This window comes from Haliotis asinina, chromosome 1 (genome assembly GCF_037392515.1).
Source record: "Haliotis asinina isolate JCU_RB_2024 chromosome 1, JCU_Hal_asi_v2, whole genome shotgun sequence".
Taxonomy (NCBI): domain Eukaryota; kingdom Metazoa; phylum Mollusca; class Gastropoda; order Lepetellida; family Haliotidae; genus Haliotis; species Haliotis asinina.
The window spans coordinates 97,503,743-97,529,404 of record NC_090280.1 but is presented as its reverse complement, the minus strand read 5'-3'; the positions used below and the strand labels follow the sequence as shown (position 1 = coordinate 97,529,404).

The 25,662-nt window shown below is 37.9% G+C and overlaps 1 protein-coding gene across 1 annotated transcript; it reads right to left on the bottom strand.

Moving 5' to 3' along the window:
- Positions 1-947: 947 nt before the first annotated feature.
- Positions 948-24,803, bottom strand: LOC137284826 (phosphoenolpyruvate phosphomutase-like). Its single transcript, XM_067816830.1, has 9 exons — positions 24,678-24,803; positions 24,322-24,377; positions 19,242-19,338; positions 14,845-15,057; positions 12,505-12,605; positions 10,295-10,412; positions 9,457-9,536; positions 8,649-8,831; positions 948-5,791 (listed from the first exon to the last, which is right to left on the bottom strand). The coding sequence occupies exons 1-9, from the start codon at positions 24,739-24,741 to the stop codon at positions 5,708-5,710; spliced, it is 996 nt and encodes a 331-aa protein (XP_067672931.1). The 5' UTR covers positions 24,742-24,803; the 3' UTR covers positions 948-5,707.
- Positions 24,804-25,662: the final 859 nt, after the last annotated feature.

Genomic DNA, 25,662 nt, shown 5'->3' with positions numbered 1-25,662 from the left:
GTGGGCACATTTGCATAGTATCCTTGGACAAGTTCCTTATATCTCAGTTCACCCAGCTGTAAAATGGGTACCCATGAGGATGTGCTGCCAAATGTGAGGGTTCTGTTCCTTGTGCCTAACACACAGCTTGCCTGTATGATTCCCAAGAAGTTGAAAAGTATTGGGATGAACAATAGTGTCCTATGGCTGGGGTTAGTAATGTAAATAGTGCCATGAGCAGGCAATGTGTTTGGATATGAGTGCCATGTAAGCGGACTATTATATAATCTGCTGTCACATTTGGAAACCCAGTAAAACTGGTGATGGAATCGGTCTTCAGCAACTCTGATCACTAATGGGTGGTCAAGATTGCTGACTGCTTTGACTTGTACGTATTGTGCTGATTGATGTTCATGATGTTTATCACTGGATTGTCTGGTCCAGACTGGATTATTTACAGACAATGGTTTTCAGCAACTCTGATCACTAATGGGTGGTAAGGATTGCTGACTTCTTTGATTTGTACCTATTGTGCTGATTGATATTCACGATGCTTATCACTGGATTGTCTGGTCCAGACTGGATTATTTACAGACAATGGTTTTCAGCAACTCTGATCACTAATGGGTGGTAAGGATTGCTGACTTCTTTGATTTGTACCTATTGTGCTGATTGATATTCACGATGCTTATCACTGGATTGTCTGGTCCAGACTGGATTATTTACAGACAATGGTTTTCAGCAACTCTGATCACTAATGGGTGGTAAGGATTGCTGACTTCTTTGATTTGTACCTATTGTGCTGATTGATATTCATGATGCTTATCACTGGATTGTCTGGTCCAGACTGGATTATTTACCATACCATAACCAATAACAATGGAGTGCGGCATTAAACAACAAACAAACAATAACAAAACGTCAATCCGGGTGACACCTCATCAAAAGACAACAAACCTTTTCTCACACTGTTTATTAAAATATATTTGTTCTTGCACTCATGCATAAAAGAGCAGTATCATAACCTCCACAAGCAGAGATAACAAAACAGTCCATAACAAAGATGAGTAACATTCACTTGGTACAAAAATACTTCCATATGAAAGATGTATTAGTGAACTAAGGCAGAACATTTCAAGATGACTTGCCCATTGAACATTATCCTGTACATTTAGCAAGGGCAGACATTGAAAGTAGAAATTTGCTCATCAGAAACAATAGCTCTTAGAAAGAAAAAAAACATACTACATATGCCAAAATATACGCCATATTAAACAGGCAGACAAATTTTATTTCTTGTTTTACAGATGTTTGTCCTCAGAAACTAAAAGGGAAGGAAAAACATATAAAAGCATGAAAGTAATATTCCTTTTACAACACTCAAAGTATTTTACTTCTGGCAATTTATGATGTGTGTATAGAGCAAAACACAATCTAAAAAATAGTTTTCTTGAAATTTACATTTTGGGTCAAATAAAACATTAGGATTTTATTTTTTAGTATGGAAAATTAACTTTTATTTTTTTTCTTTTTCTTGAAAAAGTACGACAGGTGGATCCGTAAAAACAAGAAATAAAATTTGTCTGGCCTAAACAAAATATAAGCCAACTTATAATCCCCCTTTTATGCATGGAGAAATATACCCAGGACCTATGAAAGTGAAGATGTCACAGGAAAAAAAACATTTTCCACAAGATATACAAGGATAATAGCACTTGATTATAAAGAAGACATACCCACATGCAGAAATATACATTATCATGAATGCAAGCAAATGCATAAAATGAGTGGCATCTAATGTTCAACATTCACTGAAAATTCACAAAGATTAAATGATCTGTTTACTATCTGCTATATTTTATGATGTAATCTCCCTTGATAAATAGAATAAAACATTTTTTAAATCATTTACAACCAGTTCATAAAGTACAATGAGATATATGAGTTATATTAGATACATTCAAAGATGACCAACATTGTGTCAGGCTACAGAATGAAGCTGTTGTAGTATCAGTTTATAAGGAAATTTAATATTAAAAACTCAGGGATTACTTCAAAAGAAAGTCCATGGTATTAAATAACACATGACAGCTGATATAATTTCAGCTAAGTCTATTTGGTACATCTACATTCAGTTTATCTCAAACTGCAAACGAATTTCAAATTCAACTTTTTGCAACGCATCATATATAACTATAAATCCACATTTGATATAATTAATGCCCGGCTAATGTCTCCATGCTCAAGCTGTTAGCAATGAGAGGTGAAATGGCACAGATTATCAGTAATGATATTTAATTAACAATTACATTTTGAAAGATTAAAGAAGATTGCCACACCTGTGTTATACATAAATTGTCATACATATTTTTTTTGATGTGTGAACTATAAAGTGAAGCAGACAAATGTTATATATTCAACATAGAGAAAATCTTTCTTTTCTTCTTTGGCATAGATGAAGGCAAACATTTGAGGTTAAAGAGGTTAAAACAGGTAGAATAGCACTCAGTTACACAACAGCAAAACCAGGTCAGTGTCATAGGGGACAGCATCTGTAAACAACCACAGCTTGTCTCCACACAGGTAAACAACTGCAGATTACCTTGCAAAGGTAAACAACTGCAGATTACCTTGCAAAGGTAAACAACTACAGATTACCTCGCACAGGCAAACAACAAGAAGTGAAATCAAACAGGTGAATACCCACAGGCTAAATAGCTACAGGTTAACTCCCATGGGTAAACAGCTACAGGTTAACTCCCATGGCTGAATACCCACAGGTTAATTCCCATGGCCAAATACCCACATGTTAACTCCCATGGCTAAATAGCTACAGGTTAATTCCCATGGCTACATAACCACAGGTTTACGCTCATGGCTAAATAGCCACAGGTTAACTCCCATGGCTAAATAGCTATGGTCAACTCCCATGGCCAAATACCCACAGGTTAATTTCCCATGGCCAAATACCCACAGGTTAATTCCCATGGCCAAATACCCACAGGTTAATTCCCATGGCTAAATACCCACAGGTTAACTCCCATGGCTAAATACCCACATGTTAATTCCCATGGCTAAATACCCACATGTTAATTCCCATGGCTAAATACCCACATGTTAACTCCCATGGCTAAATACCCACATGTTAATTCCCATGGCTAAATACCCACATGTTCACTCCCATGGCTAAATACCCACATGTTAATTCCCATGGCTAAATACCCACATGTTAATTCCCATGGCTAAATACCCACATGTTAATTCCCATGGCTAAATACCCACAGGTTAATTCCCATGGCTAAATACCCACATGTTAATTCCCATGGCTAAATACCCACATGTTAATTCCCATGGCTAAATACCCACAGGTTAATTCCCATGGCTAAATACCCACAGGTTAACTCCCATGGCCAAATACCCACAGGTGTACTCCCATGGCTGAATACCCACAGGTGTACTCCCATGGCTAAATAGCTACAGGTTAACTCCCATGGCCAAATACCCACAGGTTAATTCCCATGGCTAAATACCCACAGGTTAACTCCCATGGCCAAATACCCACAGGTTAACTCCCATGGCTAAATACCCACAGGTGTACTCCCATGGCTAAATAGCTACAGGTTAACTCCCATGGCTGAATACCCACAGGTTAATTACCATGGCTAAATACCCACAGGTTAGCTCACATGGCTAAGTAGCCACATGCAAACTCCCACCAATATACAACCACCCCAATACTTAAATAGTCACAGGTAAACATCCAGAGGTTAACTCACACAGGCTAAACGCATGGGTAAATAACTCCAGGCAACTCTCATCAGTTAACAACCAAGCCAGCAGATCAACAACCACATATTAACCCACCAAGATAAACAACCACAGCTGAACTCAAACAGGTAAGCAACAACAGGTAAACATCCAGAGGTTAACTCACACAGGTTAACCCCAATGGGTAAAAATAACCACAGGCAAACTCTCCTCAGTTCACAACTGAGCCAACAGGTAAACATCTACAGATAAACAAACACAATCAACCAACCACAGGTGATCATCAACAAGAAACATTAACTCAGTAAAGCAAACATCAGATGTTGTGTCCAGCAATGTAAAACAGGTTCACTTAAACTCTCAACCAGACATTTTATGTCTAGTCACTCATACCGTACATGTTCATGTAAAGAGACACTCAAAAGAGTGCAAAAGTATAACAAATAAACAAAAAATGAAAATGCTGGGTCATTAAAAATTTGTCAGGTTTTTTCATCCTTTGTCCATGATAACATTCATGCATTTAATTCATTTTTTACAATTCTGTCATACATGTCCTTTTAAAAATGTCATATTGATCATCTCTAAACTTGTCTACAAATATAAGCTGATGGAGTCCTTACATTGGATAACATTACATCTTACAGAGGCACTGTTCCCTAAAGGGATCTTAGCACTAAGGCAACTGAAACTGCCATGCTTAAACATAGGCTAACAATTGCTGTTGGGCTCAGATCACTTCGTGGAGCTGTCCTGGGCCTCGGTCCACGAAGAGACCAAAGAGCCACGACGGTCATAAGTCTATGTATGTGATTTACCGTAAGGCCACGATCGCCTTGAGGAACAAGGTTCTGGGCCCACTTGCACAAAGTGATCCTAGCAGTATGACTGTCTTAAGTCTATGTTGGAAAATAGCCAATGCAATCATCATAGTACTAACATCACTTTGTGCAAGAGAAGCCTGGCCCCTTGCTTCATAGTTCATACTTGTATGCAGTATTGTTTGAACCACTGTCTTTTCTAAAAGGCTGGCTTTGGAATGAGAAGGAATAAAACATAAAAAACGTACAGTTTAATCATAAAGTATAATGTTATTTGTTCGTTTACAGTACTAGTGATTGATGGGCCTCACATGAGTTCATTCACCACACCACATTCCTATAGGAAGGTTTCACTACAGATTGGGAGTTTGTTATAGTCAGGTTTTACAATATAACTAATAGTTTGATTGCACTGTTTAGTATAATCATGTGTCACTATATATAGGGAGTTTGTTATAGCCAGATTTCACAATAGATAGGTGAGCTTGTTACAGCCACATTTCACTATAGATAGGAAAGCTTGTTATAGCCAGCTTTTACTACAGATGGTTGATTTCATTATTACTAGATTTTACCTTAGATGGTGACGTGGGAGTTTGTCACAGAGGTTTTTCCATGAAAAGTGGAGTATGTTATACCAGATTTCACAGTAGATGGTTGAGTTTGTTATAACCAGGTTTCCCTCTATATGGTGATGTGTGAGTTTGTTATAACCAGGTTTCTCTCTAAATGGTGATGTGTGAGTTTGTTATAACCAGGTTTCTCTCTATATGGTGATGTGTGAGTTTGTTATAACCAAGCTTGTCTCTACATGGTGATGTGTGAGTTTGTTATGATGAGGTTTCACTTTATATGGTGGAATAAGTTATAAACAGGTTTCTCTCTAGATGATGATAGGTGAGTTTCTTATAATGAGGTTTCACCTTACATGGCAGCATTTGTAATGATCAGGTTTCTCTTTAGATGGGGGAAATTGATAAAACAAGGTTTCAGTACAGGTGATGTGTTTGCCATGATGTGATTTCACATGGTGTAGTTTGTTATGATGAGGCTTCACTGTAAATGGTAGAGTTTGTTATAACCAGATTTCACTATAGATGGTGGAGTTTGTTCAGGCTGATTCTATTCCAGCACAAGCATTATCTCTCTGGGAGGTACTTGTCCTCTGCCTGGACCAGCTCCTGATCGTCTTGAAGACGGAAAATCTCTTTGACTGGTACAACCTGCAACACAACAATTCCAGAGCTACAAACTTTTTCAGTCATCATCAATTGCTGAACATCAACAAATACGTCAACTCTTGAATTATTCTTTGTGTGACTCATAAACGTGTATTAATCAGACACTAAATTTTGACCCAGTTTAGACCACAAGCAAACTGTAGTGCAAATGGGTTTCACAGCATAGAGAAAATGTCCAGTCTTCTTGCATGCGAGCAAAGGTTGATAACATACATTCCTTGCTTCGGTTCGAAAAATACTTTTCATGTCAAAACAAAACATTGCCACCATCAAAAGTATAGATCCATTTCTTCACAGGGATGTGCTCTCATATTTCCAACCCCATGTTGAACATTTACTCACATGACATATTTTTTATTCAACATTTTAAGCGCAACTCATGGTATATCAGACCATTCTTCACCTCCATTCCCCTTTCCAGCTTCCGAATCAACGGAGTGCAGGAACCGGAGGGTATTATCCCACATGGAATACTTACAATTACCTCCCCTGTTTCATTCGCCCATTACCCCAGAAGTGTTTTTATGTAGAATAAATGTTACGGAAATACTAACAATAGCAACAACAGATGAGAAAAATACACTCCAAGTTCATGATAAAATTAGGCACTATGGTATTTCTTTTTAATTTCTGCTAATCTTTGTTCCCTCACTCCATTCATCCGGATGCTGGCAGGGATAATGGAGGCAAAGAACGATCTGAATACACCAAGTTACGCTTAAAATTTTGAATAAAACATATTTCATGCGAGTAATTACTAAACATGGGGCAAGAAATGTGAGAGCATAGCCAAGTGAGGAAATGGGAGTGTACCTTTGATGGTGGCGATATTTTATTTTGACATAAAAAATATTTTTCGATCAAAACTGAATAAAGTATGTTGCCAACCTTTGCTCACATATAAGAAGACTTGTCATTCTCTATGCTGCCCAACCCCATTTGCGCTTCAGTTTGCCTGTGTTTAGATAAACAGTGTCCAAGTTTCACCCTGGGTAAATCACAATGTCCAAACATGGGCTGTAAACACATGGCGTACAGACTCAATATTTTCACAGCAAATCCCACAGGGATGAAATAGTATACCAAGGTATTAGTAGAACCACGGTATACTGCCTTTGGTTCAGCATACCATAATGCATCCAAAATTTCAGTATTTTTGATTTTCATACCATCATTTTTAACCCTTTAAACCTTTTCTAAAATGTCTAGAAATCAAATCATTTTGTCAAAATCTATGCATTTCCTGCTAGAGAGACGCTATTTTCCCAGAAATAAATTCTCCTGTACTGAACCGAAATGGACCAAACCGAACACCTTGTACCGCAGCACATACCATAACAAGGTAAAGCGTATTTCACCCCTAAATCCCATGGTGCCATCCATACTCGTATCTCTCTGGTAAGAAAGCTATTCTGACTAAATATTCTCAGCCAAGGAAATCTTTGTATCATAAATAGCACTTACCATAAAAACATCATTTAGTCTTTAGTGACACTGTCATTATTTGCTAAATAATAGAAGCTGCAATTCAATAAAGTCACATTAACATGAAGTGTTGGCAATATATTGACACCAGTAACTGATGTTTCAACAACACCAGATGCTGGCATCAAATTGACAATACGCTTTGACAACAGATGCAATAATTTCACAATGTAGATATCGAAGCATGATCCTGTAACCTTGACATAGTCACATATACCGTCACATCCCGGATGGTTTAGTTACTGTATCCACAGACCTTATTGATTATCAATAACAATCTGTAGAACTCATATAGCAGTGATATTTTTCATGCTCTTCACAAGTCAGTTTGCTTTGCTTGCTTAGAACTATTTTATAATTATCGTATAAAATGGTGTTACAGTGTTTCATTTTTTATATGTAAAATAAGAATAAAAATATTATTTTAATCATAAAAAGACACTAAAAATATTGATGGTTGGTGGTAGTGTTCTAAGTTTGTGGTTTTATTTGGTTATGTTTGTCAAGTATTTCAAATGGATTTCATTCATCTGAAAGGCTGATTCAGAAAAATGCTGGACCAAGAGTAAGGTCTTATTCTGGGTTATTGTTTATCACCTGACCCTAATTCATAGCTCCTGACTGGCCAGTTTAAAAGTTTCCCATTTTTCCCAAGCACCAGTCTAAATACCCTTGTAACAACACTTCAGTACTGCAGAGTACACTAACACGGGAACAAGGTCCACATAAACCAAATCAAACAGGTCACATATCAACTCACGTATCAGCGCAACATGGCCTAATCATCGAGGAACTATTCCACAAGTGGGGCTGATGTATGACTTTGAGATTATCTGAATAAACCATACCTCGCCCCTACTACAAGTCTTGTGATTTCTGATATTACTTGGAACGGGTGAAAGTGATTTCAACTGAAAATCAGCTGGGGTCTGGGTAACTGGGGATGTACATTTAAATCTGTGGATTTCCGCAGATTCAAGGAAAAATGCCATCCGTAGGCACTTTGACCATGTGTAACACTCACATAAACACTGCCTCTACTTGACCTCAGTTTGTCTCTCGGCCAATTGAGGACAAATCAAATGAAATCAAATCTTAGATGTCAGAATGATTTGACATTCCGCGTTATCTCAGACAGAAACTAAGCATTATTTTGGGCACCTATCTATATTTTGATATAAGGCTTCACATACTGTACCTATGTGGGGAATCAAACTTGAGTCTCACATTTAGCCATAAAGTTACCCCATCCATCAATATCGAAGTGATCTGGTCACATGATATGCTAATTTGCTTGTGCCAGATGTGTAAGCTAATTCCTAATAATTATGCATGATTCAGCATCTTCCCTCACCTTTCCATCCTTCTCAACACCAACAAGACTCTGTTCCTTGTGAATCTGTGCACTCAATTCCTGCATTGCCTTCACAGACGCTCTGATGTTGTGATTGGCCCAGATGATTGTAGACACGCCCATTTTCCGGAACTGGTCAGTGGGTGTGGTATAGTATGTCGTTGGCACTAAGACGACTGGGCCCTGGAATGAGTCACAACTTCCACATCAACCTCAGACTGTTAGAAAATATTTAATAATTGTGGGAGGAAAGTTGGTGGTGATATCCTCTGGCTGCACAATTCTTCAATATTTCTACAGACCCATGAAGATCAGAGATAGAATTGGTCTTAAGCCACCCTTAATGGTCATATGAGGTGACTGACGGTATCGGGTGGTCAGGTTCACTGATTTGGTTGACACAGGTCATCGTATCCCAAGTGCTTATATAACTGCTCATGCTGTTGATCACTGGATTGTCTGGACACGACTTGATATTTTACAGACTGCCGCCATTTAGGTGGAAAGTGCTGCATTAAACAACAGACAAAAGCAAAAACAAAAATGTTGACAAGTCAGTCTCCGATACTTGTAGTTTTTAAACATGAAAAGGTACCTATGGGATAGCTTGCCAGTAACTCAGTGTTGATTGGATGTCTGGGACTAGTGATGGATGACTGCCCTATTGTGGCTGGGTATGAAGCTCGACTGAAGTTCAGATACAAGTCAGTTTTATGGATACATTGTTGTAGTTGTTAAGAATATATTACTCTTACCCCCCTACCTACAGAATATTGATTGATCAATTAAACATAAGTCTCATGCCTACTTTGTTATTCCATGCCTTCATAAAGCTCTCGATCTGGGACGGATCTTTCTGTTTGCTGTGCATCAAGATGGCATCTGCTCCTGTAAAGGAACACATCATGAGAATGAGATGACTATGACAGGCATCAACCAACAAAACAGACAAAACTTTCACCTGAAGACCAATTGAAGACTTCAATGCCAGAACACCACTATATCATCTGATGAATATGGCCAAAAAATTCCTGATGGCATTATAACACCACAACACCACATGACATTATAACACCACATGGCATTATGACATTATAACACCACATGGCATTATAACACCACATGGCATTATAACACCACATGGCATTATAACACCACATGACATTATAACACCACATGGCATTATGACATTATAACACCACATGGCATTATAACACCACATGGCATTATAACACCACATGGCATTATAACACCACATGACATTATAACACCACATGGCATTATAACACCACATGGCATTATGACATTATAACACCACATGGCATTATAACACCACATGGCATTATAACACCACATGGCATTATAACACCACATGACATTATAACACCACATGGCATTATAACACCACATGGCATTATAACACCACATGGCATTATTGTGAGGTTAGTCCTCCTTATACTCATTATCAGTCCTATATTATCAACAACATAAACAATATCATTGAAATTTCCATTCCAATGATTCATGGATATACTACCCAAGATACGTTAAGGATCACTTTGGAGGGCCATGTTTCAATTAACTATAGTGCCAAAATTGTCAATTTGAGTAGTGTGTTTTGTTTCACAGGTTTGTAAGCTTCTCACCTGCTTCTAAGTATGCTTCCGCACGTCTCAGTGCTTCATCTAGTTCCCATCCCGCAATGAATGCTTCCACTCGGGCCACAATACAAAAATTGGGATCTCGCATGTGATCCTTACATGCCTGTAAGCACAAAATACCAAAATAGATTATTATAAGTAATTAAATTCAAATTTGTACAATCTTTTTACTGATGTTCATTTCTGTAGCGCAGTACAGGCTTTCAAGAGCTTGATTTGACTTGTATCAGTCAATATTAGTTCTACCAAACCAAACCCAGGGGTTAAACAATATGTTATTGCGAACTTTAATAGCTTCATTATAAGCAGATATGAAATTAATCCAAGATTATTTGCAGTTTAAAACCATAAGTGGAAATTTTCTAATAGTCCACAGACAAGTAAGATACCATTACTTGATTGCCCAAAATGAAAACTGACTTGTCCCGGGCATCAGGCAATGGGATTTTTTAACCCCTGAACGCCAGCCAGCATCCTGTTCCAATATGTCTATCAAACTTGAAACACAGATACATTAACTGGTATGTATAGATAATAGCTGAGATTTCTTATGATGTGGCATAATTCTATGTGACTTAATGATGCATTTCTGCAAAATGATGTAAGAAAATGTTCAAATAATCTTGAAGTACCAACAGATTCATGAGGTCAAAGCATAAAAGGAGAAAGTTGGATGCAGTTACCTGCCCTTGGTCAACTCAGAGAGTAGGAAATGAAGAATTGTGTGCAAAAATTAAAATACTCCTCTTATCTTTCTTCACTATTATGAAATGTATCACACTGTGACATCACTAAGTATATCACACTGTGGATTCGCCATAATGAAATGTATCACATTGTAATCTCATGATTGTAAAATGTACCACATTGTGACCTCACTATTATAATGAAAAATATCAAATTGTTAGTACCAGACAAAAACAAACAATTAAAAAATAACTGATGAGAAAAATCACAAACATTATAAAGTCACCACTTGGTTGAAAACAAAAACCTAACCATTATAGACATATACCTAAAGCACAACTAAGACACCCGAATTAAATACATCAACACTGAAAAACACTTTCCAGCCACCATTAAACAAGGCTGTATATTTCCTTTTGCCTGTCAGTATATTTTATGTAACATACGTTACATTTGGGATTACACTTTCTTAGTTTTAAACTTCTCAGTGACCTGTGAAGGTCCAGGGTAGAATAGGCCTTCAGCAAACCCATGCTTGCCATTGAAGGTGACTATGCTTGTCGTAAGAGGCGACTAATGGGATCAGGTGGTCAGGCCCATTGACTTAGTTGACACATGTCATTGGTTCCCAATTGTTTCCACAATTTATTGTCACAGCCAGGGACACCAGAAATGTGCTTCACGCATGTGACGAATTGGACCCATGACCTTGGAGTGAGGAGAAAAGATTTTTAATCATTAGGCTACCTCAGTGCCCCTTATGAATGATCGATCCGTGAAGGTCCCGGGGTAAATTAGGCCTTCAGCAACCAATGCTTACCATAAAAGGCGACTATGCTTGTCGTAAGAGGCGATTAATGGAATCGGATGGTCAGGCTCGCTGACTTTGTTGACACATGTCATCAGTTCCCAATTGCGCAGATTGATGCTCATGCTGTTGATCACTGGATTGTCTGGTCCAGGCTCGATTATTTACAGACCGCCGCCATATAGCTGGAATATTGCTGGGTGCGGCATAAAACTAAACTCACTCACTCACTCACTTTCTCAGTAGAGTACACATTCTAATACTTTTGTTGGAGGGAGTTTCATCCTGGATTCCAATCCATACAGTCAGAATCACCAAATCGCCAGCACACAAAGTCAGAGTCACCAAATCTCCAGCACAGAAAGGCAGAGTCACTAAATCTCCAGCACACAAAGTCAGACACCTAATCCTTTCACCCACTGTGACTTCCACAAAAATGTACGTCAGACATTGGTGATTTGTTTGATTGGCATTACTAGAAGCTGGTAAGTGATAAGAGGGTAAGATTCTTTATGGATAACAACTTCTTTATTGCATATCACTCTTGCTTGACAACGGTATAAGGATCCATACCGAAACGTCGCATCATATTCAATAAAGAAGTTGTTATCCATAAAGAATCTTACCCTCTTAAGACAACTGGTGATCCAGATAAGTTTACCCCCACTGGATTTAGCAGTATGATGTCCCAGTGAATTACCTTGATCTTGAGAGAAAACTCTTTAATGTCAGCTAAAGGCTGGTGACGGCCATCATGCAATGAATTGGTCTTAGGAAACAGCTTGTCCTCTAAACACGCTCCTGTAAATGTATATTAAGTGTGACATTTACAAGCATCAATTCAATTTCTCGTCTAACAAATATTTTTGGCCAACGAAAATATGTGAAATATTGCTCAATGTAAATTCTGTCAAATTTGGTCAAAGTGGATGAACCAGGGTTGAAGTTGAGCCCTACCAGTCACTACATCTGTGTGAAACCTGTAAATGACCACAGTGCTTCCATGAAAATAAGTGTGTCCATATGTTTTGATGGTCCATTTGGGCTTCAAATATCACAATGATTATGTCATTTTAATTTATAGTTCAGGCCAGACCAGTTTTCTTTCTGCAATTTTTGTTTTGCAGAAACTCATATTTTTTCAAGAATAAGACTGCCTGTTAATTGATCGTACAAAGTCCATACAAGTCCATACATGTCCATACAAATCCAAATATTACATGTTCATCTCCATCAATAGTGTAACAGCCAGTAGATATACTACTTGGAACTGTCCAATGAATAACATTAAAAAATACATTTATAATAAAGTAATAAATGCATATTATATAAATACTACTAGCAGTTGGTTAGATTAGTGATTGCATAATATTACACATTTCAATACCAATGAAAATATAAGTGACTTCACTTGTACAATTGTACTCCTGCTATTAATATTCAGGCAATGTGGAGATACTATTTGTTAAACAACTGAAAATGGTGGCTACAATGTCATACATCGGATTACATTATCAGTAATGATCAGTGCCAGCTGTCAAATTTGGGTTCCATAAAATCAGAAGATAATGGAATGATAAATTTATTCAAAGCAGAAAAAGCAAGCTTGATAATGCAATAATACAGAACTGACAATAAATCATGTGGCATATATATCGTTCTATGCATGAGTATTACTTTTTCAGATATATAGACTAAGCTAACATCAACCAGTGTCTATTCTAGGATGCATGATTGCGCGATTCGCACTAATAATCTCATAAAAACAACGGAGAGTGAACTGTCGCGCATAATAATTTGCTCTCTACCTAACTAACAAAAAGCATACGAAAAAAGCTTTATATTGACAAGGAATGACTTTTCAAATCTGTGTCAGCCACAGTCAAATTCGAGTGACAACATGTAAACATAACAGAGTAACCTCCCTTGGTTAAAACCACTATCTGCACTGGGGAAACGAAATTCCATTCATATCAGTATGAAAATAGATCACATTTTTCGATGCATTTATGATTTGATTAATTAATTAATTGGCGACGTTAGACTATGAAACTTTAAACCTATTGCATGTGTACAGCACTTGCAAAACACAGTTTGGTGCTCTTTCTTAGAACATCTGTGTGTTTTAGCTTTGTTTTCAAAATCAGACAATATTATCACTTGAAGTTGCAGACGACAAATGAATACGAAATTCTTATTTACAACGGGTTGTGGTAATTTGGCGTGTATAATGTCACGCCAAAGAATGAAAATGACTGACTTTTTTGCACAAAATACCACTGAGAAAGCAACAGTTTCCGCCACGTCTGCCCAGACCAATACACCTGTTAAGGAGACATGTGAATCGAAAGGCGAGCAAAACCCTGTGACTGACCCCGGTCCCTCCGACTCTAAAAATAACAAACCAAGTGTTTTTCAAAAAAAAATGGTTGAAAGAATGGCCGTATCTCTCTCAAACTGAGCTTGGTGCTATGATGTGTGACTACTGTAGCCAAAATAAAATGATTAATAGTTTCACTGGTGGTGGTTGCACTTTCGTACAACACACTATTGCCCCTACATTTTCCAAATCCCCCCTCCTTTTTTTGTGAGGGGGTGACAAATCCCCCCTGTTCTAGAATAGACACTGGTCAGCTTGTAGTAGCTTGTCTGACAGAGAAAACATTAAAAAGGAGCCCAAGTCTAAAATGAATGGGGGCAGTTGGGTAGCCCAGTGGTTAAAGCGTTGGCTCCTCACGCCAAAGATCAGGGTTCGTGTGAAGTCCAGTTTTGGTGTTACTTGTCATGCATAAAACGAGGTACAATTCCCCATATTCGTACACTGAGGGAGGTCCATTTCTGGTATCCCTTACTATGACATTGCTGGAATATTGGCAAAATCAGCATAAACATAAACTCACACACTATGAAATGATTGAGCAAATCCATATTGTTTCAACTAAAGAAATGATCATTTGGGGTCTTATGGGGGATGGGACGGAGTAAAATATTTATGTTCAATATACTGACATAACTGAGTGACAAATCAAATTGATCGTACCAGCTACACCTCGTTCTTCCAGTTTTCTCACAAGCCGCCGTGCGTTGTTGAAGTTGCCATACCCCGTGTCAGCATCAACCAGCACAGGAATCTGGCATGCATCAGTCATGAACTCGAGGATATCTAGGACCTGAGTCCAGGATGCTTCGTTACTGTCACGGACTCCCATCTGAGCCGACATCGCCAGACCACTTGCCCACACACCCTTAAAACCTGGAGGCAACAAAACAACAATTGAAAGACTTTATCACCAAGTTTTGAAAAGAAATAGTCATATAATGATGGACAAGTTAAGAAAGAGTTCATTAGATTTAGCTAAGTTTTTACAGATGAATTAGACAGAAGAGTTAGTTTAGGCATAACATACTCACAAACAATAGTGATCAGAAGATGACATATCCCCACCGGCCTACATATTTGAAAGTACAAATTATCTGACAGCTTCTTAATGTTTTTTTAGACTAAGTCTGAATTGTTTCCATGGAAATCAAGAAAAATATAAATGCCATATATCTGTAAACGGATAGGCACCACTTCAAGATCCTCCATTTTGAGACTAAGTCCGAATTGTTTCCATGGAAACCCAGAAAATGATGAATCACAAAAACTGCAAACAGCAAAAGGCATCACTTTGGGGTCCTCCACCCATATCTACCAAGTTTTGCTGAAAGACATTCAGAAGTTTTTGAGTTATGCTCTGGAAATGAAGCCCATCCCTGCATTTGGAAACAAAGTCTGAATTGTTTCCTTGGAACCCGAGAAAATGATAAATCACAAAACCTGTAAATAGCAAAAGGCACCATTTTGGAATCTGCTACACATATCTAGAAAGTTTTACTGACAGATATTAGAAAGTTTTTTAGTTGTGCTCCTGAAACGAACCAAACCTGTCAATTTGAGACGAATGAAACGTTTCCATAGAAACCAAAAAGTCAGAAATCACAAAAACCTATACATAGCAAAAGGTACCACTTTAGGTTCTAACTGATATATCTACCAAGTTTTTGCAGGAAAACATTGAACGGTTTTCGAGTTCTGCCCTGGAAGCGAAGTTCATCCCTCCATTTTGAGACTAAGTCCGAAACGTTTCTATTGAAACCGAGAAAATAAATAAATCACAAGAACCTGTAACTAGCAAAAGGCACCACTTTAGGTTCTGACCGATATATTTACCAAGTATTGCAGGAAAATATTGAACGATTTTTCACTTCTGCTCCGGAAACGAAGCCCATCCTTACATTTTGAGACTAAGTCCATAACATTTACATGGAAACCAAGAAAATGATAAATCACAAAAACCTGTACATAGTAAAAAAAATCAGGATCTGATTGATATATCTACCAGGTTTTGCAGAAAAATATTGAACATTTTTTGAGTTCTGCTCCGGAAACAAAGCCTATCACTCCATTTTGCGACTATGTCTGAAATGTTTTCATGGAAACTGAGAAAATGATAAATCACAAAAACCTGTACATAACAAAAGGCACCACTTTAAGTTCTGATTGATATATCTACCAAGTCCAAAACGATTCCATGGAAACTGATAAAATAATAAAACACACAAACCTATAAATAGCAAAAGGCACCACTTCAAGATCTGATTGATATATCTACCAAGTTTTGCAGAAAAATATTGAACAGTTTTTGTGTTCTGCTCCGGAAACGAAGCACACTCCACCATTAGACCAACACCAAAATGTTCCATGGAAAAACAAAAAAAGTAAAAATGCCAAAACTCTGTATACAGCAAAAGTCACAACTATAGGTTGAGATTATTATATTTATCAATTTTGGTCTAAAAATATTGAATGGTTTCTGAGTTTTGCTCCGGAAACAAAATGACTACAGACAGATGGACGAGGCATCGACTATATCCCCCCGCATTACATGCTGGGGGATAAAAACACATTTGAAAAGATGTTAAAAATAACCTTAACAAAATAACATTTTTACTTTGCAAATTTTGTACAAACTATTCCACATATTTTTGTATCATTTAGGCTTATGGCACTATACAGAATCACTCCTTCAATGACAATTTATCTAACAACTGCAAACATTTTGTATTCTTTTACTCATAATATTCTGAGAAAAATAAATGCACAGTTGTCTCCCTTATTAGTTCCAAGATGTGCTGATTAAACGCTACAATCAGAGATTGACTCTAAAGGCACAAAAAATGGACTGACATTAAATGTGCACACATGTTGCTTTTCTGAGCCACTCTCTGGAATCCAATCCTGTCACCATGGTTACCCCACTATTGCAGTGATCATGAAGGGACACAAACAGCTTATCATTCAGAATACATAATACAAGTAAATATGCTATGGCAACAGATGGACTTCTGGGAAAACTATCCTGAATTATTAACAATACATCCATGCACATTAAATAATGAAATGACGCACGCTGGTTGAGTGATTTTCAATAAGACATATAAACATATCAGAATTAGGCATGAATTTTGTCAGCCATCTTTTATGAAATCATTGCCAGGTTGCTGGAAATATCTCTGTTTATGCAGATTTCTCCTCATAAAGGGGCATGAAAGGCCAATACAGAATTATGTCCTTTGGCTATGACAGGACCTAGCAATCATTCGAATTTGAAGATTTTCAGTCATGGTCAGTCATCTCTTTGGAAGTACATTTGGGTTTAAGGAATTAGTTTGAAGGCCCACTGATCTGGACCAATTTATGTTTCCCACCAACAGTCTAATTATGAAACCAAGATGGAAGCTGGTCAGCACTTGCGCCCTTGACCATGACAGACATGGGGACAGGGCTACTGTCCACACTGGCAGAATTTCTTCACCCTACTTACAGTAGGACATTAATAAGGGTAGATGCCCATAAGATACCTTTCTTGTCTCATTGTAATAAAGTATCCCAGCAATGTAGCCTTTTCAGATTTTTATAATGCCTGGGTAGCATAATGACTGCTCCAGTTTGATCCTATTTCTGTTTGTTTTACCTTGTTGTTTAATCATGTCAATTAAATACATGATGTCTTCAGGCCCCTAACAAGCCACTGGTTTCGTATAAGTCTGATAGGTTGCAAAGCTTTATATTCAGATAGTACTGGTGGATGGCCCAACTTTCATAGCAAAAATCACGTATAAGCCGTGGCCTTCTTTTAATCGTGTCTACATCCCTGGCCTTTTTTTAATCGTGTCTACATCCCTGGTCTATTACCTGTGATAACAAAACACACATTTGAATTATATGAATCCAAAAACTAATAAAAATCACTTTGCCATTGCTAGGAAAATATTAGGTAATCTTTTCTTAGATAAATAGGTATATACAGTTTTTAACTCAGCACTCAGCAAATGCTTATACATGTATGTATTTCTTATGTAACAATATGTTCAATTTGTATCTCAAAATAGTGTCAGCCCATAAGTTTTTTCAGGCAGTCAAAATTTCATGCAATAAAGTGATTACTTCTCCCTTGCTGTTACATGTGTTTGGTAGTATAAACCTACACATTATTTGTCATCATTCAGTTGATGGTCAGTTAAAGAATTTATAACAGTATAATTATTGGTAACACCTCTCATAGTACCTGACAAAGGTTCCTATTTGGCATATCTTCTGTCTGGAGTAAATACTCAACATTATAAATTGAGGTTTGATGTCATTGCGGCAGATGTATTACATGTTATGTAAAATGTGCTTGGACATGCAGCAAGAGGAACTGTCAGCTGAGTTACAAAAACAAACATCGATCAAAGGAATAACCAGTAATATACTGGTTGATTTATTACTTTTATCTGGATCAGCCAGAAGGTAGTGATTATTTACCAACTGCAGCTATGTGGATATTGATGGATACATTCACGAATAAGGTCATAGCCTGACACTGTATATAACTTTAGTCTGTTTAGGTCGCACTTAGGTCATATTCAAGTTGGCAATCTATACAAAGTCATAAATTCACTACACACATAAGCAGATTGTGTATTTTTTTTAAGTTTCAAAATGCATACAAATATGATAATAAACTTATTACGACTATAATATAGAGTTGCACATTGACTTTGTTATCTTTCAGTCCTAACAGTTTTTCCCACGGGCAGATGATTAAACTTCATTTGTAAATAATCATGAAGTAGAAATGACTTCATCTTTGTCTACATGTACACTATCAACTGTGCATGCAGATAGTGCAGGAGAGGTTACGAACCAGTGGGGAATTCTGGGATATCATATGGATACTTACGGGAGAAAAACAATAACAAAAGCAACAACCAGTCTATGGAAACTGCTCTGGATCAGTGCCTCTTTAACACTAATTATGCATGAGGACTTTTTCATGCATAGCTGATCTGCTATGATAATACAGATATACTGTTCACAGTGGCGTTCATGACTCAATGACTCAAGTTTACCTGCTTCTTGGACAATCTTCGCACTTAACCCATTATGAGCTTCCATTAAAAATTCTAGCTGGTTAGACGTTAGCATTTGTTTCAGCTCTTTGGACCTCTGTAATAAAACAAAAAACATTTTACTATGTTGTAGGGTATGTTTGTAAGTTGTTTCAGGCTGCAATACTTCAGCTGTATGACGACAACTTGAACATAGTCAAGTCTGGACAAGATAATAAAGTGATTGATATTCTATTCAATGGGTTCTGATGATATGCATAAAAGTGCTAAATATCCATTGTGCCACTTAGGGTGCTTTAAACTATTATTCTGACTGGAAACTACCATGGAGGATGAGTGAGTGAGTGAGTGAGTGAGTGAGTGAGTGAGTGAGTGAGTGAGTGAGTGAGTGAGTGAGTGAGTCAGTGAGTGAGTGAGTGAGTGAGTGAGTGAGGCGGGCAGGCTGGCAGGCAGGCAGGTGCTTGAGTGAATGACTGTTAGTTTTATGCCGTTTTAGTAATATTCCAACAATATCACGGCTAATATCACCAGAAATGAGCTTTTACACAAGTCATTGTATGCATGTGCTGAACTGAAACCAGGTCTACAGCGTGACAAGTGGATTCTTTAACCATTATGCAACCCCAGGACACAGCTTGAATAATCTAGACAGAAGTGCTGAGATATTTCTAGTTCAAGGAATACGAGGATTTATCATAAAGTAGCAATGACTTTTCATAACTTTATGTCACAGTTACATACAACATGCTATATTTTCCCACAAGTAAAGACATCATCTAAGGATTGAAATGATGCTTAATTTGCAATGGAATGGTAAATATTGAAATGACACAGATGAGATATTTTCAGTGTGCCCTGGCAGCAAAACTAAAAGAACCAATATACTTCTCACCATGGTTCATTTAATTGGAATAGAAAATAAATTTCAGCAACTTAAATCATTTAAAACCTATTTTGCAGATTGTGGCACTGACTTAATCTTACAGCTCATGGCTGCTGCCATTTTGAATGCCAGTGAGCATAACAGGAAATCCTGTTCTTCGTGATAACACAGGTCCTGGTTTAGGACAAATGAAGCTGAACTAACAGCTGATAGAGTTCAGGATATCCAGCTCTCAAGTTTATAGATTTACATGTTTACTGAATTATGAAACAACACACTGCATAACGAAGTGATTGTTTTGATGTTTTAAGTTTAATCAGATCACCTTGTCATCAACATTAGGGCACACTCGTTTTCACAAAGGCACAAATATATTATCTGTCTGGTGTCAAATGGCATCTTTGACAAGAAAATGCATTTCTGTTAGTGTTTGTCGTTCCATAATTACCCAGTGTTCTCCAAAGACGTTATATTCACTAACTTCTAAATGCCTCTCAAGAATCTCAGTGTTCTGTCTAAACCCTGAACTCATTCACACGCATATCTTTATTTAACACTGGGGAAACAGGGCAGCTTGGTGATTAAAGCATTCACTTGTCAAGCTGAAGACCCGGGTTTGATTCTAGACAGGTAGATACAAGTACAATGTGTGAAGCCCATTTCTGATCCCTGTCCCATGATATTGCCAGAATCTTGCTAAAAGCGGCATAACACAATACTCTCACACACTAATCTGGTGCAAATGACAGGACAATAAGTATTGTCCTCCAATAAAATTACTCTGTTCTTTCAAAACTGGAACAAGAGGCAATATCACTAATAACTGATTAGTTTTATTACATGGGGGCTTTTTATACCTTGGGGACTTTCTACCCACCATGTTCATACTCTTGAAAACATTTTTGTCACTCAAAGAAGACTATTATAAATTACTTTACTGATTCCAATACATCATGTTTGGTACCATATTCCATCTAGCATTAATAAATCTACAATTAGCCTGAGGATAATTGTGACTTGATGACCGGTGTACAGGTCATGGGTCATAAATCACGTGAAAATATGATGGTGGTCAGAGACAGTATTTGGATAGGTAGCCATCCTCAGTAGCTTGACACCTGCCCCACAGTTAACTACATACAGCAAGCACATCTGGTGTCTCATTCAGCAAATGGCTATCATGAAATGGGTCTCTGTTTACACGGCAGTGATTGGGTGATAGGATGTAAAAAGTGTGACTGTTACCTTCCTTGTACCTTACAGGCAGCAAGGGATGTGTGCTCCTTGGGGAGAAACTAAAAAAGATTTAGTGCACGCTGATCTATTAAATAATGGTGTTGGTGCTTTGTGTCAAGGGATAGTCTTATCACTTTACAAATATCCATTTTTATAATAATTTATTTATTAACAAATTTTCAATTGTGTATCATTTTTCCATTTCGATTGCATTGAAAACACAAGATGCGTGTCTTAATTTCCTACAGCTTGGTGGGGTATACGTAGCTCAGTGGTAGTTTTCAATTGCCACACCAAAGACCTGGGTTCAATTCCCTACATGGGTACAATGTATGCATCTTACTTCTGGTGTGTTCTGCTATGACATTACTGCAATATTGCTTAAAGCAGAGTAAAACTTATTAGTAACACTGATTCACCTACTCACTCAATATCCTAAAGCTTTGTCCTTCTCAATTTCCAAGCATTAACAATATTATCAATTCAGATGTTTATGTATTTACAAAATCCGTGACAATGTCTTTCAGCAGCATTTAGAAGTTGTTATAGATGACCAAGATCTTTTATGGTTAAATCTTCTTTAATTTTTTAAACGCAATATTTCGGGGTCGTTTCAGATCCCTTCATCACATGAAGCCTATCAAGGTGCATTCAACAAATCAATATCAAGATATGAAAACCAAATTTTGGACATGAATACATGATCTACCCTTATCTGAGTCTGACCTTAATGTATTTGATACTTTTAAGAGCATTTATGGGCAGGGTCAATGTGTGAAGTTCAAACTGAGGTCCAGATTACGCCGTCAGTTACGCCACTCACAACATACTGACCAAACATTTGTAGGGGTGGTTGTTCTTTTCTACTATATCTACCATGCTATCCATCCTGATAATTTTAATGCTCCAGATCTATGATCACAGGTAGTAATACAAATATGTTTATGCATATTCTAATGCAAGATTACTAATTAAACAGTGTTTCACAGTTGACGTCACAGGTGTCCAATTTGAGAACCATGGGAGATAATTGACATTCTGGTTATGTTTCTGCATATTCATATAAATTCATTAGTTCCAGCTAATGTGTGTTACAAATGTTAGTATTGCAGCATATTTCATGCGTTATTTGTGGCTTGTTTCAGAACAAATCCCTGCCCATATTGAGAGTGCAGCTCCAAATCCCATGGCATTCACCAGTTTGTCCCACAGTCCCTGAACCACATTGTATTCCCTCCAGACAAGCCCTTTCTGCAATGCTAAAGTCGTTCATGAAGCAAGTCAAGATTTCATCACTATCCCAATCTCCCATCTGGCTGGGGCTTCTTTCCAGTTTAAAAGGAATCGTAACATACGTTATATTTGGGAATACATTTACTTAGTGAAGTACAAATTCTAGTACTTTTTGGGTTGAGTCCCATCCGAGATTCGAACCCGCTTCCTCAGAGTCTGGCACCTAATCACCAGCACACAAAGTCAGCCACCTAACCCGCTCAGCCACCGCAACTTCCACTGAAAGGAATTCTTTGTTTCTGTCAAAATTATTTATATTCAGAAACCAATCGTTCCCCAGGAAGCAGTGTGATCCCATAACCCCCCACACTACCTGCCCCCTCCCGTACCCTTTAGCGCAACCTCAGTAACCCAGCACAGTGTTGTCAGTCCACCTCTCCATACTGATAAGTGATAAGTTGTCCTACTGTCACAGGAGTAACGATTCTCTCTCATGTTTTACCTGTTAATAATTGCACATAAAATTAGAAATAAACATGAGCTCTCCATCTCCCCTTTTCCTCTCTCATAACACATGTTAATAGCATTTAAATTAGAAATAAAAACGAGTTCTTTCTCTCCCCTCTTTCTCTCATGCTCAATAGGGGGGCTGTTACCCCATACCCCAATACCCACCCAGTGTTTGAATTACCTTAATTTACCAGTTGGCCATCAGGGCCTGCTGCTATCAGTAGGCTTTAAAATCTACAGGCCCTGAATGAAATCTGCAGGCCCATGTGGTTAAAGTCACACCAAAAAAAAAGGAAAGTAGACTATATAGTACACAGTTTTACACTGTCTCTACAAAATCAAATGAAGCTCAAGGCACACACAGGAATTTTTATTTGTTAGACTGGTGTTAACATTCCTACGCCAAACAGCTCAAATACCAGGAAGTGAAACTGTAAGTTATCGTAACCTGTTGAATCATGAATGATTCCTAAACATTAATAAAGAAGAAAGGGAAAACATTCCAACTGAAAAATAATTGACAGATAATTTACTGAAAGCCATAAAGCCTTCACATATTTGAAACTGCTGGCCCAATACAATAACAACCAGCACTGGGCCCCCAGGCCACCAGATATTTTGAACGCTGTATCCACCCAGTAGCCCTCAGTAAGCCATCACCCTGTTGTCATTTGACCTGTTGCTACCATGACTGCAGGCAGTGATATAAATGTTTTAATGTTAGTTGTATCAGTCCAAGTAGCTATCATGGATTGTACTGTACATATTCATCCTCCATCAAGGATGTACTTCTTTACCTACAGAGGCTTAAAACAATATTCACTCTCATCCTCACACACAACCTACACCACTTAACACTGACTTGCAGAAAACCCTACCATATACTTGATATTTGCTTGTAACTGATATATCTGAACAAGTTTAATGTTTCAACCAGGAAGGAAACATACAAGGAAAACAGCTAAACTTTCAAATATAACACACCCCACCCCACCCCACCCACGCCCCTCCCCCTCCTCCCCATGGCAAGCCCACTAATTCAATCCCATAAAGACAAGCTGTTACACATGTTCAGCGGTATTGCTTTATAAACTAACCCATGAAGTAATTCACCCCGTATAATTGAAACATTAAATTATCTGAAAAACGACATATATTTAATGTGCTATAAAAATTAATCGTTACTGGGAGTAATTCGAGCTGGGCTTCATCACTCACCTGACCAACCCCGCTATAACGCCTTCCCTGGAGAAGACTGATCGCTGAGCAGCGAGCTGAAAAAAATAAATCTGTGAAATAGTTGTTCTAAGCTACAGACGACTGTTTAGCGAGGATTTTTTTATTAATTAATTACAACGCATACAATCGAAACGTCACAGAAGACGTAGAGCAAGTCTACCCGGCATCCGAAACATGCCGCTTGATCTTTAGAAATGTCGCTGTCAGAGAACCGCGGTATAGTAAGTGGAATGGGCGTTTGTCGGAGAAGCTGCCCAACCATCAAGCGTTCCACGGCTGACTGATGTCACACCACAAGTAAAAATCCGTGAATATGAAACATTTCAATGTCTTACCTTGCTCGAGGGAGAGATTCATCCTCCTGCATCTTAAAAGTAACCGTATAGGATTCATGGCCATCGGTGCCAAATGCCTGCTTCCTGAATGGAAATGTTTTGAGAGTTCGGCTGGTTTTATAGGAAATTACGTCTAGGGGGGTATTCCGTACGAAAAACGACGCTGTCTATAAATATCCACCCGCCCAGTCAGCTACGCTAGTCTCATGAATGGATAATACTTGAGTAGCAGTGGTATTCGGTAGAGTGTCACGTGACATGGCTCAGGCATTGATTGATACTGCTTCTATATACCGGTGTTCACAGAAAATAATACCCGTGAAATATCATCTGAGCTAACTTGCTGGGGATCTTGGAGGAACAGTACTTGTATTCTGGTTATTTACTGATGTTTGAAATGGAGAAAGAAATGGAAAGAAATAGAGGCAGAAAGTAACTAAAATTTTTAAACTTTGAAATTAAACTGAAACGGTTAAAAAGATATCTCCGCCCTCAAATTTTTCATCTTCTGACTTTGCAATATATGCCAGACTGGTAACCCAGTTTAATGAGAAAGAAGTAGACAAATATTGCCTACATTTTGAAAAGGTTGCTGAAAATCTCAAGTGGTCTAGGGAGTCATGGACTATGCTACTGCAAACTGTTTTGAAGGGTAAAGCTCAGGATGCTTACTCAGCTTTGTCGATAAAGCAAAGCTCAGGCTATGATCTTGTCAGAGTACACTTTTGAAACCTTTTGAGTTGATGCCTGAGGCTTATCGTCAGAAGTTCAGAAAGGACTCACAAGGACAATGAGGTTCAAATACTAGTGGCAAGCAGTCACATACTTTTCAGTCTAAGCCTAAGACTACCAGTGGTTCTGATCCTGTTTGGGCCTTTTTAAGAAGTCACGTCATTTGATTCCTGCATGCTACAAACACCAGTTTATAAATCAGCATGTCCCATACATGCTTTTGTGTCTATCGCACCTATCCCTTTCTTTCCAG